General features: G+C 38.8%; 1 protein-coding gene across 1 annotated transcript; it reads right to left on the bottom strand.

The window, feature by feature from the left end:
• Positions 1-509: 509 nt before the first annotated feature.
• On the bottom strand, positions 510-16,350 carry LOC109809198 (AP-4 complex subunit epsilon). Its single transcript, XM_029273565.2, has 10 exons — positions 15,298-16,350; positions 14,130-14,345; positions 13,905-14,015; positions 12,530-12,727; positions 12,320-12,451; positions 12,159-12,215; positions 11,944-12,060; positions 10,782-10,859; positions 9,914-10,057; positions 510-2,156 (listed from the first exon to the last, which is right to left on the bottom strand). The coding sequence occupies exons 1-10, from the start codon at positions 16,084-16,086 to the stop codon at positions 1,053-1,055; spliced, it is 2,946 nt and encodes a 981-aa protein (XP_029129398.2). The 5' UTR covers positions 16,087-16,350; the 3' UTR covers positions 510-1,052.
• Positions 16,351-16,557: the final 207 nt, after the last annotated feature.

Raw genomic sequence — 16,557 nt, 5'->3', positions numbered from 1 at the left:
GATATTTAAATGAAATTACTACCTTATAAATGACATACTATTTTAATATTAAAATAACGTTTAATAAATTATATAAATATGTAGACAAATATAAATATAAGAGGAATCAAGTTACTCAGTAATTTATTTTAAGAGTTACTTTGACCTTCAATCTAACAATTTTAGTGAGATACTCATTTTTATAGTATAAGAAAATGAATGATGAGGATTAGAAGTAACTCTAAAATTTAAAACATGTTTAGATACAAGCTTAAAAGAACTTGAAAACCTTCTTCAATAGAAAAAACTATTTCAGGAGAGAGAGAGAGAGAGAGAACCCCCATTTTGTCACATACGCTGTAGATGAGAATTTTACTTTATATAGCTCATTATTCAATTGTTTCGAAGTCATTGAATTCTTTTCCTTGTTAAATTGAGAATCCTACTCTACATACCAGTGATTACCTTGATGAGCAAGATATTGAAATAAGGCAAGTTGAGGGCAAGAAAAGAATGAAACACAGCCATCATGGACACATTGGTCTTCTACAAAGGAATAGATGACCTCACCCTCGTTTATAAGTAAAATATTCAGGTACATAAATGACATACATCAAACTAATTTTGACCGCATTAACAAGCTTCTCAATGTTTGAAAAAAAAACATTATATTGACAGATGGATGAATGCACAAAATTGTGAAAGTACAGCTTTGGCATAAAAAGGATGACCTGGAACTTCCAATGAAAGTATAAAATGCAATAACCGAGCACAACGGTACCTTTCCTTTCAGAGTCTAGAGTAGAGTGGATCATAACCCGGATGCAACGAGGAAAACCTCATGCATTCAATTTCTATAAAAGATACTCTGCAACTAGTACAAGCCTTTACCTGGTTATGGAATCACCCCATTCTGGGTGGCTGAAATCATCCATGCCTAATCATAATTCATATTATTCAATTTTGCATATATCAGATGATAGCCAACTGTTTCTGTAAACTCCATGAGAAGTAAGTTGCAAGGTAATCTATCCTCAAACATCATATGATTTAGAATTGTCCTTTAAATCAGATTAGCCAAGCAAGTCACTGAACAAGTTGGGGTTCTGACTTGTGGGTGTCACACCCATCTGCCTGACTTTTGCATCCCTTTGCAAAGAATCTTTAGCATTCGGACCCTTTACAGATTGTGGCAAAGGCGTCGTAGTTGTTTCTCCAGTAGTACCTCTGACAGCTGCATTTGACAACTCTGATAAAAGATTTACATTATCCCCAGTTACAGGGATAGAATAGCCACCACTGCCACTTTCTCTACTTGCAGGAGTCGCTGCATAGTGTGTCATAATATCTGGTGCATTTGTAACACCACTACTATGATTTGTTGTAGAATTAATGCTTGGGTCAAGAAGCCCTTCCAATTGCTTGAATGGGTCCACGGAGGGAGGTGCGACAGTGATAGTTGATTCATCCAAGTCAAGCAAATCTGGAGGAGGAGATGATTGAATAGTTTTCTCCTGAGCAACTTCACTGGGTGCCACTGCAGCTTTTGATTCCTGAGATCTGTCTGGAACACTAGCACTGGCCTTTGGAACCTTACTGCTAGTTGACGATCTTTTCTCAGTTTTAGTTGAACCACCAAACAATGAAGCAGCAAGCTTTTGCTTTTCAGGAGAAATTTCAATCCGTTGCTTCCTTGTGTCATAGTTATCACGTACTTTTGAATTTACAGCAGTTGCAACATCCGTCGTCTGTGTTGCCCCATTCACTGGGTTTTGGGAAGTAGAATTTGAGGATGATGTAGGGGATGAATAAGTTGGCCTGCCCCATTTCTTCTGAACACCGTCAAGCTTGAGCTTAAGCTCTGAGGATCCTGTCTCTGATGATAATCCCGCTGACGAGATCTGGTGAGTCTCCCTAGAATACAATGTCTCAGGCACTGGAACAAGGTCCGTTGATGATGAAAGTGAAACTGTAGCTACTTTTGATGGCATTGGAGGCTTTGGAACTTCATATGCCTCAAATCTCAGACCATGTTGAGCAGATTCATGTTGATCCTGGCTTCTGAAGTTGCTCACATTCACCATTCCAGTGCGCTCATCCTCTGGAATGTAAGGCAGAGCACCCCTTTCTAGAGACTGCTGTACATAACCATTGAGGAAAGCAAGATCCGTATCAACCTGCGTAGAAGATTCATCATGTCAATAATCTTAGATCAAAAACAAGGTTCATATGGTGATGACAAGCAAATTGTTCCAAAGCACATTATTACATATAGTGATAACCGAAGTGTATGTATACATTACATATAGTGTCAACAATTCGATGGAAAAAATGTTGTGTTGGAAACTGTTTCTACTCCTAGGAATTAATGTCTAGGATAGCTAAAAAGACAGATTCATGTATAGTGCTTATCATTATCCTGGGAGTTACATTTTCTAACTACTGCTCTTATTATAAATAAAGATGCTGCTTAGTGCTTATTCACTCGACCATTTCACCAAAATCTAGTCTTCAACTTGGCATCAGAGCAGGTTGAATCCCTGATGAGACCCCAAACTCAAAGAAGAAAATAGCACTATATGAAAAGGAATACGAGACTGAATTATATTAATATCAGAAAAGGAAATACAGAAGAAGTGTGATCTCCTCCTGCCCAGAGTGATGCTCCTAATAGAGTAACCCTCAAGGTTTTCTCTACCCTCTCACAAAAGCAAAATGATTACAGCATATGATACAATATGTATCTGAGGTACCTGCAATGGAAATAGAAAATAATAGAATAGAGAGGAAAGAAACCAGATTTCCAGAGAGCAAGGCTCTCCCAAGCAAGAGAGGAGTATCTCTCTGCTCCCAATATCACTAACCAATTTCCAAAAGGTATCCCATGATTATTACAAAGAGAATATATAACCAACCCTCACTTTCTAATAACAGAATCTGCAATTTCCAAAATACCCCTCCCAGCTAATAGTAGTCTCACTAACACTCAGTATTGGGTTTTATTCTTGGGCCTCCGACTATAGACTTGAATGGGTTTGCTCCACTTGGAGGAATGGTTTCTATCAGCATACCTCCCTCTCTCCAACTCGTGCTACTAAATAACTGAAAAGATCTCATTTTCTCTCTCTTCTAACTACCCTACCTCTGTGTTCTAATGTTTATTCTGCTCCTCCTCTCTTCTTCCTACGTGTATAGACCTTCCATTCCTAGGGAGCCCTATTGTCATAATGGGCCAAGCTGTCAAGAGGCCCACGAACATCTTGGACTCTATCAATGCCCCCTTCTTGAAGAACAATCTTGTCCTCGAGATTGAGCTCAGGAAGCTGACTACGAATAACTATCTCATCTTCCCATGTAGCTTCCTCAGTTGTCTTCCCTTTCCACTGCACTAGCCATTGATTCACTCTATCTCCTCCCTTCATTAAACTGCGAGAAGCCAGCACCAATTCAAGTTGCATTAACTCTGGACGATCATCTTCTAATCCCATTGGGAGCTCACTCTCAGCCTTATAATTCCCAATAGCCTTCTTCAATAAGGACGCATGAAATACCGGATGTATTTTAGATTCTGGAGGTAATTTCAGACGATAAGCCACTTCCCCAATCCTTTCCACTACTTCAAAAGGTCCATAATATCTAGCACTCAACTTAGGACTTATTCTTGCAACCACAGTGTGTTGTCTATGCTGCTTCAGCTTGAGAAAAACCATGTCACCTTGTTCAAAACTCCTCTCTATTTAGTGTTCATCTGCCTGCCTCTTCATCCTCTCCTGTGCTCTAACCAAATGTTCTTTCAATTGCCTCAAAGCTTCATCACAGTCTTGTAATTCTCTTAGGACAACTTCTACTCTTACTTCTCCTTGCACACTTTTTATTATCATGGGTGGTGGACGTCCATATACTGCCTCAAACGAAGTGGTTCCTGTGGTTACGTGAAACGTCGTATTGTACCAATACTCTGTCCAAGGCAACCATTGACTCCATCCTTTGGGTTGGTCAGTGATAAAACAACGTAAGTAGGTTTCTAAACAACGATTGACAATTTCAGTTTGTCCATCCGACTGGGGATGGTACGCCGTACTCATCCTTAGGGTGGTGCCTTGCATCCTAAAAAATTCATTCCAAAATAAACTCATAAACAGGGGATCCCTATCACTTACCACAGAATTGGGAATTCCATGCAACGTGACAACTTCCTTCACAAACACTTCTACAATTGTCCTAGCTGTGTAGGGATGCTTGAGGGGAATAAAGTGACTATACTTAGACAACCTGTCCACTACTACCAGTATAGCTTCGTACCCCTTGGATCGGGGTTATCCTGTGATGAAGTCAAGGGTAACATCTTCCCACATATGATTCGGCACTGGCAATGGCTACAGCAAACCTCCAGGAGCAGTAGTCAAGTATTTCTGCCTTTGACACACATCACATCCTTGCACAAATTTACAGATGTCTTCTTTCATCCCTTGCCAATATAAATTTGTTGCCATCCTTCTATAGGTCCTATAGAAACCCGAGTGTCCCCCTACTGGAGTTTCATGAAATTCCTTTAACAGTTTAGGAATCCACACAGATCTTCTCGAAAGCACCACCCTGCCTTTGAATAATAATACCCCATGGTCATATGTAAAATCAAGATATGTCTTCCTCTCGTACTTCAAATCATCAATAACCTTTTTCCATTTATCCTCTGCATGAGTCTCAGTTATTAGCTCTTTGTAATCTAGCCAAATGGGTTGATATGTCATTGCCCTTAACTCCACTTCTCCCATACTACGAGAGAGAGCATCAGCTCCTTTGTTTTCCACCCCTGGTTTATATATTATATCAAAATTGTAACCAAGTAACTTTGCTAACCAGTTTTGTTGGCTTTCCGTAGTCACCCTCTGTTGCATTAGCTGTCTAAGACTCTTCTGATCAGAATACACCTTGAATTTCCTCCCAAGGAGGTATGGACACCAGTGCTGAATTGCCAATGCCACAACCATGAGTTCCTTCTCATAAGCAGACTTTGTCAAATTTTTCTCCCCCAATGCCTTGCTGAAATAGGCCACAGGTCTGCGTTCTTGCATTAGAATTGCTCCTATCCCCATTCCCGATGCATCGCATTCTAATTCAAACTCTTTAAAAATTAGGCAGCACCAGAACAGGTGCAGTGATGACCTTCTTTAATTCATCAAAAGCTCTTTGTGCTTCTTCATTCCATCCGAACCCATTCTTTTTTGTTAAATCAGTGAGAGGTCTTGCTACCTTCCCATAATCCCTTATGAATTTACGATAGTACCCTGTGAGACCAAGAAATCCTCTTACTCCTTTCACATTTCTCAGTACAGGCCATTCCATCACACTCCTAACCTTAGCAGGGTCTACGGACACTCCTTGAGCTAAGATAATGTGACCCAGATATTCAATTTTGCTTTGGCCAAAGTTACATTTTTCTTTATTTGCAAAAAGTTGGTGTTGTTTCAGAATTCCCAGCACTGCTCCTAATTGATTCAGATGTTCTTCCCAACCTTTACTGTAGACAAGGATGTCGTAAAAAAACCAGCACTCCCCTTTGTAACTTACGAAACACTTCATTCATTAGAGCTTGAAAAGTGGAGGGCGCGTTCATGAGTCCGAAGGGCATCACGAGGTATTCATAATGACCCTCATGAGTCCTAAATGCTATTTTGGGAATATCCTCTCTCCTCATGCGAACTTGATGATATCCCGATTTCAAATCCAGCTTAGAGAAGAAGTTGGCTCCATGCAATTCATCCAAAAGCTCTTCAATTACGGGTATTGGGAATTTATCCAGAATGGTGGCTTTGTTAAGTGCCCTATAATCCACACACATGCCATTGATTGTTCCTCTTCTTGACCAAAATCACAGGACTAGAATATTCACTCTGGCTATGTCTGATGTTCCCATTAGTCAACAATTCTCTCACTTGTTCGATTTCATTTTTCTGGTGGTAAGGATAATGATACGGTCTAACATTAATTGGTTCCTGACCAGCTTTGAGAATGATGGCATGCTCCTTAGCTCGTATCGGGGGTAAGCCCTTTGGTTCTACAAAAACATCTCCAAACCTTTTTAAAACCTCATTCAATGCCTCCTGTTGCTCTTGGTTCAGTTCTACTCATCCTATTTGTTCATCCTTCGGAATTGTTTCACTAAGGGACGCCAACAGCAGTTCTCCTCGCAGCACACCCTCAAGCACCTTGGTCCCTTGTGGAGTCACAATTTTCATCTGTTTATTCCAATCCAAAACCATTTCACCTAAAGATACCAGCCAAGACATACCCAGAATCATGTCAATATCCCCTAATTCAAACAGAAATGCATCCACAGTAAATTCCCCAGCAGTTGTTTCCACCCTCAAACCACGGCACACTCCTGAAGTTTCTGATTTATGACCATCCCCCATCAAAATGTTCATACTCTTGGTAGGTTCCCACGACCAGCCCATTGCATCTACTAATTTCTTCGCAATAAAATTGTGGGTGACCCCACTATCCACCAAGACGAATAGCGGTATTCCTCGCACCTGACCGCGTAATTTCATTGTGTTCAACGGATGATTCCTTTCCTTTTCTAGCCCGTGCAAGCATATAGAACTGCATTCGCCTTCAAGTTCTGATTTGTCTTCTTCTTTCAGCTGTTCGACTTTATCGTCATCCCTTTCGCACTCGACTTGCAATTCGTCATCCACCAAAATGAGTCGCAACTGCTTTACTGGACATTGGTGTAATAGGCCATAAGGCCCACCACATTTGTAGCATAACCCACGTTGCCTCCTGTCTAGCAAGTCCTGGTATGCTATCCCTTTGCCCAATTTTATTTCTACCCACTCCTTCTAAACGTGAGTTTGGGCCTGGCCCATTGGTATCTCCCCCTGCACCAACATTTCGCGGACCAACCCGACCCGAAACGCTTGTTTGGGTTCTATAACCCAAATGGGATCCTCCTCCACGTGTTTCATTTCTTCCCTGCCATCCGTTGCTACAATTCGCCAACTCCATCTCGACAGCTCTTGCCGTATTCATCATTCGTCCCCTTGTCAAAGGATTTTCCACATGCAAACTCCACAAACATGACCTTATATCATCCCGTAATCCATGAATGAAGTATGCGAAATACTACTCGTCAAGTAATTTAGGGATTTGAGCTACCAGAGATTCGAATTTCTGGATATACTCATCAACGCTTCCATTTTGACATATAGCAGTGAGTTGTTCAAACACACTTCCTTCTCCCAATCCTCCATAACAATCTAGTAGCTCCCGTTTCAAATCCTCCCACGACAGGTCTCCTTGGTCGTTCAACAGTGCGTTGAAAAAATGTATGGTTCCTCCCTCCATACATAGTTGGGCTAAGCTAACCTTCACCACCTCGCTAGTTTCTTGAACTCGAAAGTATATTTCCTCCCTCGTGATCCACCCGGCTGGGTCTTCTCCATTGAACATAGGGAGTTCAATCTTTTTCACTGATTGACAGAACTCCTCCAATGCTTCCTCTTCAAGTATCCTCGGTCGACCTCCTGAACCCTGGTGTTGACCAACCGAACCTTCACCTTCTTCCTGGAAGTGAACCTTCTCAAGGCTTCGAGACATCATCTCCATCATCTTTGTTTGTTGTTCTGATTGTTTTCGTAATAACTCCATCGTAGACTGGTGCTACGTAGCTTGTTTGCGGAGTTCTTCTATTGCCGTCACTACCCAACCCAGCTCACCCTCTACGTTTCCCAATCATGCCTCCATTGTCGCTGATTCTCCTTTTCCTCCTCTTCTCTTGGGTGGCATTCTCCGTTCAAGAGAATATCTGGCAGGTCGGACCAAATTGATGAGACCCCAAACTCAAAGAAGAAAATAGCACTAAATGAAAAGGAATACAGGACTGAATTATATTAATATCAGAAAAGGAAATACAGAAGAAGGGTGATCTCCTCCTGCCCAGAGCGATGCTCCTAATAGAGTAACCCTCAAGGTTTTCTCTACCCTCTCACAAAAGCAAAATGATTACAGCATACCTCCCTCTCTCCAACTCGTGCTACTAAATAACTGAAAAGATCTCATTTACTCTCTCTTCTAACTATCCTGCCTCTGTGTTCTAATGTTTATTCTACTCCTCCTCTCTTCTTCCTACGTGTATAGACCTTCCATTCCTTGGGAGCCCTATTGTCATAATGGGCCAAGCTGTCAAGAGGCCCACGAACATCTTGGACTCTATCAATCCCACTTTGCTTATCTCCTCTTCCAGATAAGTTTCCTGCACATCTGCTACTTCCCATCACCGTTTGACATTGCACTGTTCATCGCGTGGTACTGTTCATCTGAGGTGCATTTGCATATGGTCCAATGTTGTTGTGCATTCATGGTTACTGTTCATTCACAGCTCGTTATTGGTTGTTGTATCTGCTGCTTCCCATCATCATTTGACATTGCACTGTTCATTGGGTGGTACTGTTCATCTGAGGTGCATTCATGGTTACTGTTCATTCACAGCTCGTTATTGGTTGTTGTATCTCCTCTTATCAAGAGTCAGAATTATCTTTCTCAGATAACCAAAAAATATCAGCAGGTTATTTTGCCACTAGTGCCTCAATTACCCATATCTTTCAATATATTAATAGTCAAAATCCATGAATATTCTATTCAGATGCACCTGATCTTCACATTTCTTCTGTTGGTTCTTTATTCTCCTCCATGTCCTTTTAATTTAATCTATCTTTGTCAATTGACTCCCTCTAAATTGTTCAGCGATATTTGTTTTTAATTCTTTAGTCATACAAGAACGTGGTATGGGTCAAATAATTGGCTGAATACATGAATCTTAATGTCTCTACTATTTAGAATCAACTCCTATGTCATGCGTTGCTAGTGTTACATCTCTAAAGCTTTTTGTGATGGTCATCATGCAATTTTTAACTATGATGGTCACTATTAATAACAATGGTCATCATGCAGCTACAGCAACTAATTATGATAGGAGGTATGAAATATGAATAACTTGCAGTTACTCAAAAAACAACTTTGACTAAGACTTTGCATGGTGAAATATGTTCTTGACAACACATTATTCATGCAGTAAATACCAATAAAGTGAGCAAAGCATTATACATGAACACAGGGAAAATATTATAATTATAATACAAAACAACCAAGTGTTTTCCCACGCAGATGAAGTCAGCTACATTAATCAAATGTCACTTTTCTATCATAAACCATGTTTACAAGCAAACTACTAACCTTTAAACACTTCTTAATGGTTTCACCTACAGTTTTTCTCACTTTAAGTCTACCTATAGCAATTGGGATACCCTCCAGCCAATTTACTCTTCTAAACAAGTGTTTTTTTACAAAGAATACTAGTGTTCCTGTCACAATTTCCAGAACATGAGATCTCTCCCTAAAACCAGTTTTTCACTCTACACTGAATGCCCATTGTCTTCTCTCCCTATCTATTTATTTTGTCCATTCTAATAGAAGTATAACAAACAATTACTAACCTTAACTTCTCCAACTAACAGACAGAGCCAGCCCATAGGACTAACCTAACACATTCATTTCTAATTCAATCTTGTCTATTGTGCCAACTCATCCAAAGCAATGTTCTCATCTCTGCTACACTGATTTTACTCTCTTATTGACTTTTTATCAACCAATATTCATTGCCATTCAACTATGTAGGTTTTGTAGCTGTGCCGTAAAATTTAGCCTTACCTTTCTATATCACAATAAGACGTAACATTTCTCCCATTTCATTCATCCTAATTGAATCCTATGGTTTACATTCTCGTCTATTACTCTGTCATTTTGTATAATGGACACAGGGCACTTAAAACAATGTGACTTGACATATGGAATGATCTCCAATTTTCACTTCTTTTAAGAAACAAAAATTCATAATCTTATAATACAAGAATGTTAAAAATTTAACAATAACCTCAATGTCTTCACAACTTGCATCTTGGGGCATTATTGTTTCAACAGCTCGTGCATCCAAACCAATAAGAGCTTGCAACTCATATGCACGTTGCTGCAAATCAGTGGAGTGGGATGCTAATAATTCTTCAACAAAGGATTGACACTACATGTAGACAAGAAAAAAGTTACTCATCTTGGTAGGTATCATATCAGTCAAATTTCAGCATCACACTGTACTGTATATAGTAAAGAAAACAGGATTCTTTAGTTAAAAGGCACATGAAAAATGACATTAGATAATAATCATGTGTATAATCCAATGGGGAAACAAATATTTAATTATGGAGCAGTTAGTAGAGAATCTTATTGACAGAACTTTTCACAGAAAACAAGGTTCAAATTTATTAAAATATATAACTCAAGAAAGAAGCATTTCCAAGAAATGTATAAAGACACTTTAAAGTATCTTATTTTGCGTTGAAAACAGATTATAATCAAAATGCTAATAAGAGCATTTGAGGAAAAACAATTCTACCAAAAATAGTTAAAACCAAGCATTCTATTAATCTTCATATTTCTCGATGTAACTAATTTGTTAAATTATCAACCAAACAGAACTATGAAATTTCATGGATCAGAATAGCCATGTAAAATACAATAATTGTGCAGCTGTCAACACTTTAGCCACCAGAAGAATTCATAAAAAAACGCAATATCATTGGAGAGCAGTTCATTGTATGATAAAAAAGATGGTTTACCACGGCATGCATCACAAAGCATAGACAAAGGTTAGATTGTGCTCAACATTTAAATATTCACTTTCATCACAGTAATGCCATGAACATGGAGAAATGCAGAACTTCAACCAAAAAATTTTCAGCAGTTACCTCAGGCAGCATATCAACTTTCCTCCCAGCTGCTATTTCAAATGCATACATTTTTGTTAATGCTGAAATCGCATATGCCTTCACATCGAGCAATAAGTTAGTCCCAATTCAAAATTGTACAAGCAGAAAAATTAAATAAATTGGTATATTAGAGAAGGACAGGGGTTATACATACAACTAACAAGATAAACATCCATAAATGAATGATATGGCAAACGTCATGCAGAAAATGTAACATCAGCATTCAGCAACCAAAACAAAAATGTAAAATATCAAGGATTGGTCACACTATAATGGGTTCCAAATTTGTAACATCTAATTCTAACACCAATTGCAACACCATTACACCCTTAACTCAAAAGAGAATACATACAATTTACAAATATGAAATGAGGTAAGAGGAAGGCTAGCAACACTGGTATTACTGGTTCATTCTCCAAATAGTCAATAACAGTGTGTTAAAAGGGTGTTTAAGAGTGTATTGCTAGCATTCCTTTCCTCAATATGGAATACCATTAAAACAATCAGGTTTTATTAAAAAGCATTATAATTTATTTGTTGTCACACATCCACCCCCATTTTGCACAGAAAAGGAACAACCGGGATACTCAAATGAGATCAATATAACAATGTACAGCTAGAATCTACCTATCAATATAGCTTAAGCTTACTCCATGCTAACCCAATTCAATCAGCAAAGGGATAATTCTTGTCCAAGCAAGTGTTTTTAAAGCCAAATAATTATACTAATTTACAAGCCAACTAGTAACACTGATCATATTGAGGACCTGGACAAGAAACATTTATGCTAACAAACAAATAATCTGAAGTAATTGATTCTTGAGAAGTGTGACAACTGCATGTGCAAAAGATTGAAAATCCTGACAAAAACTTCTAAATAAAACTGGAATGAAGCTTTTAGCCAGACCTGAATGGAAATTTAGAGAATGCCTCAAACAAAATTAGTCCAGTTATGCCTAATTTCAAATTGATAGCAAGTTAATTTGCTATTGATGTCAATGAAAGCAACACAAAATGGAAAGCAACTATCAAAATCAAAATCTCTCGAAAGGGTATTATTACTTTTCCTATCTCTCTTTATCTGTAAAAAGTTGGATTTCACTAATATAAAAAACAATATAATCGGGCATTAGATAAACACCTTCACAGTTTCATCATTTGAATAGGCCTCTGCAATGTCACATAACTTCCCAGTGATATAGGAAGCAGAATACTTTCCATCAGCTGTGCCATATTCCCCCAGAACCCAACAGATTACCTGTAATCAGTACTACGTATTATGCTAAAAGACAGATCTGACTTCTTGAAAAGTAAAACAAGTAGGGAAATATTAAACATAAGAAGGATATAAAGTACTTGAAGAAACATTGACGGAAGCTTTGGCTCCCCAATAATGCGCAAATATGACTCAACCTACATCTCAGAAAACAGATTCTATTCAGTAACGTGTGTATGCACATGACCAATCCTGCAGAGTACATATTAAATATACTGGTGCAATTATCAAAATAACATACAGCGGATGATCTCAACTGATTATCTGCAGTAGCAGCATCCTCTCCAAATCCTTCACCAATCAATCGCATTAAATTATGTGCCACCTTAATATTCACAAGATCTCCAGCATGCTCAAAAACTTTATTCATAGTCTGCATAATCAAATAACAAGGTATTATTGGCTATAAATGAATGTTTGTAAAAAATAACTAATGAAAATCATGAGTTACCTGTATAAACCAATGATTACTAGGAGCAAATTGCTCTGCAAGTTCAACACATCGAGATGCTATATAGGTTTTATAATGATCATCGCTTATGCTAATCATGTAATCAATCATTCTGTCAACAATAACTTCCACATTAGAGGACTTGGTCATTTTGTAGAGTAGTTCAAAAGTTTTTCGCTTCAGAGTATCATCAGGGTCCTGCACCATACAAATTGAATTTTAATGTAAACTGCAAAGTTTGGGATGAACATAAAAATTGAAATATCATTCCAAAAACTCACAAATGTGTGTCATTCTAAAATGCAAGTGAGATCAATTACTAGTTTCCAAAAGCTAGATACAATTTCAAATTTTCATAAACCAAATAAAACAAAATCTGGCTGATTTCACATATAGGTCGTGACTAAACACAACGTGGAACCATTAAACAGATTAAAATTTGGTAAGAATAGATAAACAGAAAGAGAGGGGCAACAGTTAAGGAATAAACACAAGGTGGATCAATTTAATAGATTAAAATTAGGATGATTCCCACAGTCAATCCCAGTAGAGACACATGACAAGCATTAGTGCATGATTGGAAAAGATTAATTTCCCAAAAATAACTTCTTATTTTCCAAAAGCTCTTTCAAAAGCTGGTAGAAATAAGCAATTATTCTCCAAATATAAGTCTAACCAAACAAGCACTTGATTTACTATCCAAGTTTGCTTCCAATTTTTCCCTAATGTATTTCTAAGATGTGACATTGGCATGTTTTTACAGTCTGACCACATCCTACCGATCCAGATAACATTAATTTATCCTCTTGCTGAATTTGTTACCATATACTTTATATTTTATAATGAATTTTTAAGGCAAGACACTAATGGCCAATGGTCTTCGATAATAACCTAAATAAAAAACCTCCAGACACTGAACAGAAACTGCAAAATAGTTAAGGGCGGGTGGGTATGTTTCAGCGAATATATGTTGATCAATTCCATAATTTGTTGATATGTAAGTTCAATATTTAAGCAAACATAGGATCATCGAGTTAAGGGTTAACATTACACATAACAATTCCAAATGCTTATTTCTTTCAGAGACTAAGGAACCATTAGTACAGAACTATACACATGACATCACATGTTCCAGCATTTTCATATTCTATATAAATTTCATCATAAGAAAATAGTTACTCGTCATCAACTTAACAGAGAAATATTTACTGTTCTTTTCCATATAAATGATAACATACATTAAAAGAAAACAACCCTTCTAAATAATTAACATAAACGGGAACAAACAAACTAAGGTTTATAAGACCAAAATCGAAACCTGGCTACACAAAACCCATCCATCATAACTCCAAGCATTCAAGACAAAGATTCTCACCTCTAAGCAGTCAATAACAGCCAGTTGATGCTGTTCTGCAACATGTGGAGTTATCTTTATCAGCCGACCAAGTGCATCAATTCCCATGTACTTGAGATTATGACTGTCACTCTGCCCGCATACATCGACACACATGTAACACAACACAGCCCAATGCAATAATAAACAATCACAGCATACACAAACTTCAAACACAATTCACTTCCACAAACACAAAAAACAAACCTTCAAAAATTTCGCATTGACATCTGCAGCCGCTTCTAACAACTTATGATTGGGATATATGGAAGAGACACAGCATATGCACTCATAAAGAATAGCATTCCCTATATTACTTGACGAATCGCCCTTCCTAATTATTTCACCAATTACAGTATACATGTGCTCACTAGCCTGCTTGTCCCCACTCCCCAACACGGCGAGTATTTTCAGCAACTTAATCTGCACAGTTTCTCAAAAAAGAATCCAATTCAAAGAAGGGCTAAAAAATAAATTTGATGCAGCTTCCTAGGTGGTTTCGATGTTATTCTCCAATCAGAATTAGAATTCCACCTCAGCACTTTTGGTGTTGTTCTCCATTAAAAATTGGAATTTCACATTGGTGATATCTGATATGCTTTGATTGATATTTAAGCGGACTACCAAGGTATAACCAATTATGAAGACTAAACTACAATTTTGATCCCTTACTTTGTAGAAAATTGTCATAGTAGTCCTTAATATTCCAAAAATAGCAAACAAATCACCTTGGTGTTGTTCTCCATTAAAAATTGGAATTTCACCTTGGTGACATGCTTTGATTGATATTTAAGCAGACTACCGAGGTATAACCAATTCTGAAGACTAAACTACCATTTTGATCCCTTACTTTGTAGAAAACTGTCATAGTAGTCCTTAGCATTCAAAAAATAGCAAACAAATCCCCTACTTTCATTATTGTCTCTAACTTTCATAAGCTACTGTCATTTTAATCCTTTACATATATACATACTTCCCATCATTATAGTCATTATAGTCCTTAACTTTTACAATTTACTACCATCTAGATCACAACAAGGAGTCTGGTTGGATACAAGCTAGAAATACTTTTCAGAGCTTCTTTGCTAGAAATAAAGAGTATTTTCTAGTAAAGAAGATTTCAATATCCCTTCTAAGTTGTATCCAAACAGACTTAAAGACCAAAATGACTAATGAAATGAAAAATGGGGGATTTATTTGCTACATTTTGAATGTTGGGGATTAACATAGCGCCTTACAAAGTGAAGGACCAAATTAGAAGTATACTTAACACCACCAATAGCACATGCACGCTCACAAAAACCGATTTTTTTTTGTTTTATTATGAGTAAGAATTACAAAGACAACAACAAAGTTGGCAAAATCGAAATGGGACCTGAATGAACGGCGCGGGCATCTGGTGATAGTCATAGCTCTTAGGCAAGCGGTGTTCGGCGACTTGTTTAAGAATGCTGACGAAGCTAACGACAAGGTCCTTATAAGAGCTGGGATCAAGCGCGATGAGGTCGAACAAAGGGCACAAAGTGGCGCCCATGACGCCGGGGTCGTTATCGCACAACTTCTTGCGGAAGTTCGAAACCAAATGCGAAACGGAGGAAGAGGACTTGAGGTGGAAGCGGTGGAGCGCCATGACGGCCTTCTTCCTAACGGCGTCCTTGGGGTGGGCGAGAAGGTCAACGACGGAAGGCAGAACGGCGGGGATGGTCTCCTCGTTGATGAGCCTGCAAACGGCGTTGAGCGCGGCGCAAACGACGAGGTAGTTGTCGGACTTGAGGTCCTTCTGGATGGTGTTGACGATAAGGATGATGAGGTCGTGGTCGTCGTTGAGGAAGAGCGTGACGGCCAAGTAGCCGGTGCGTTTCGAGAGGAGGTTGTCGTCGTGGGTCATCTTGACGGCGTGGATGTAGCCGAACGACGCGTCGTGGCCGAGCATCTCCACGTAGAGGAGGCGGATGATGTACTCCTTCATCTTGCGTTTCGGGATGTCGGGCTCGACGATGCGTCGTTTGAGGGTCTCTATCTCGCGCACCACGATGCGGTCCTCCTCCGCCTTCGATCGCGCCTCGCCGATGGATTTCACCAGCTCCAGAAACTCCTTCGATTGCCCGAACCCGCCTTGGGATCCCATCGCGAGCTCGCGCCCGATCGTCTTCAATTGCTCCATTTTCGCGCTTTCGCTGGCTCGATCGGGATCGGAATTGGGGCTCCGTGGCGCGGAAGCACCAGAGTAGTTGCAGAGAGGGGTGTTGGGTTTGGGAATTGATGCGTGGAGTGTGAGTGAAGAAGATGAGGAAGAGGAAGACGGGGAGAGTGAAACGGCGTCGTGTCGGGCGGAGAAGCGGAGAAGCGGTAAGAGACCAAAGACACTGGCTGCTGCGGGTGAAACCAAAATCAAATAAATTGATATTTTAATTCGGAAACAACCGAAATTGTTTCGAGCAGTGTGGTAAACTCTGATGGATGTACCACTTCACCACATTTGAAATTGAAAACATTGACTTTTGAAGAAGGTAAAAAAAAATAAATAAATAAATAAGTTTGAGTTTTTTTTTTCTATAAATATAAATAATGTTTTAAGTCTCATTGTTTTTTTAAGTATTAAGTTCTTATGATAATACCCAAAAATGTTGATATA

The sequence above is a fragment of the Cajanus cajan genome, chromosome 5, assembly GCF_000230855.2.
Source record: "Cajanus cajan strain Asha chromosome 5, NIPB_CcT2T_4, whole genome shotgun sequence".
Classification (NCBI taxonomy): Eukaryota; Viridiplantae; Streptophyta; class Magnoliopsida; order Fabales; family Fabaceae; genus Cajanus; species Cajanus cajan.
The sequence above is the reverse complement of the archived record's forward strand: the minus strand, read 5'-3'. Positions and strand labels throughout refer to the sequence as shown.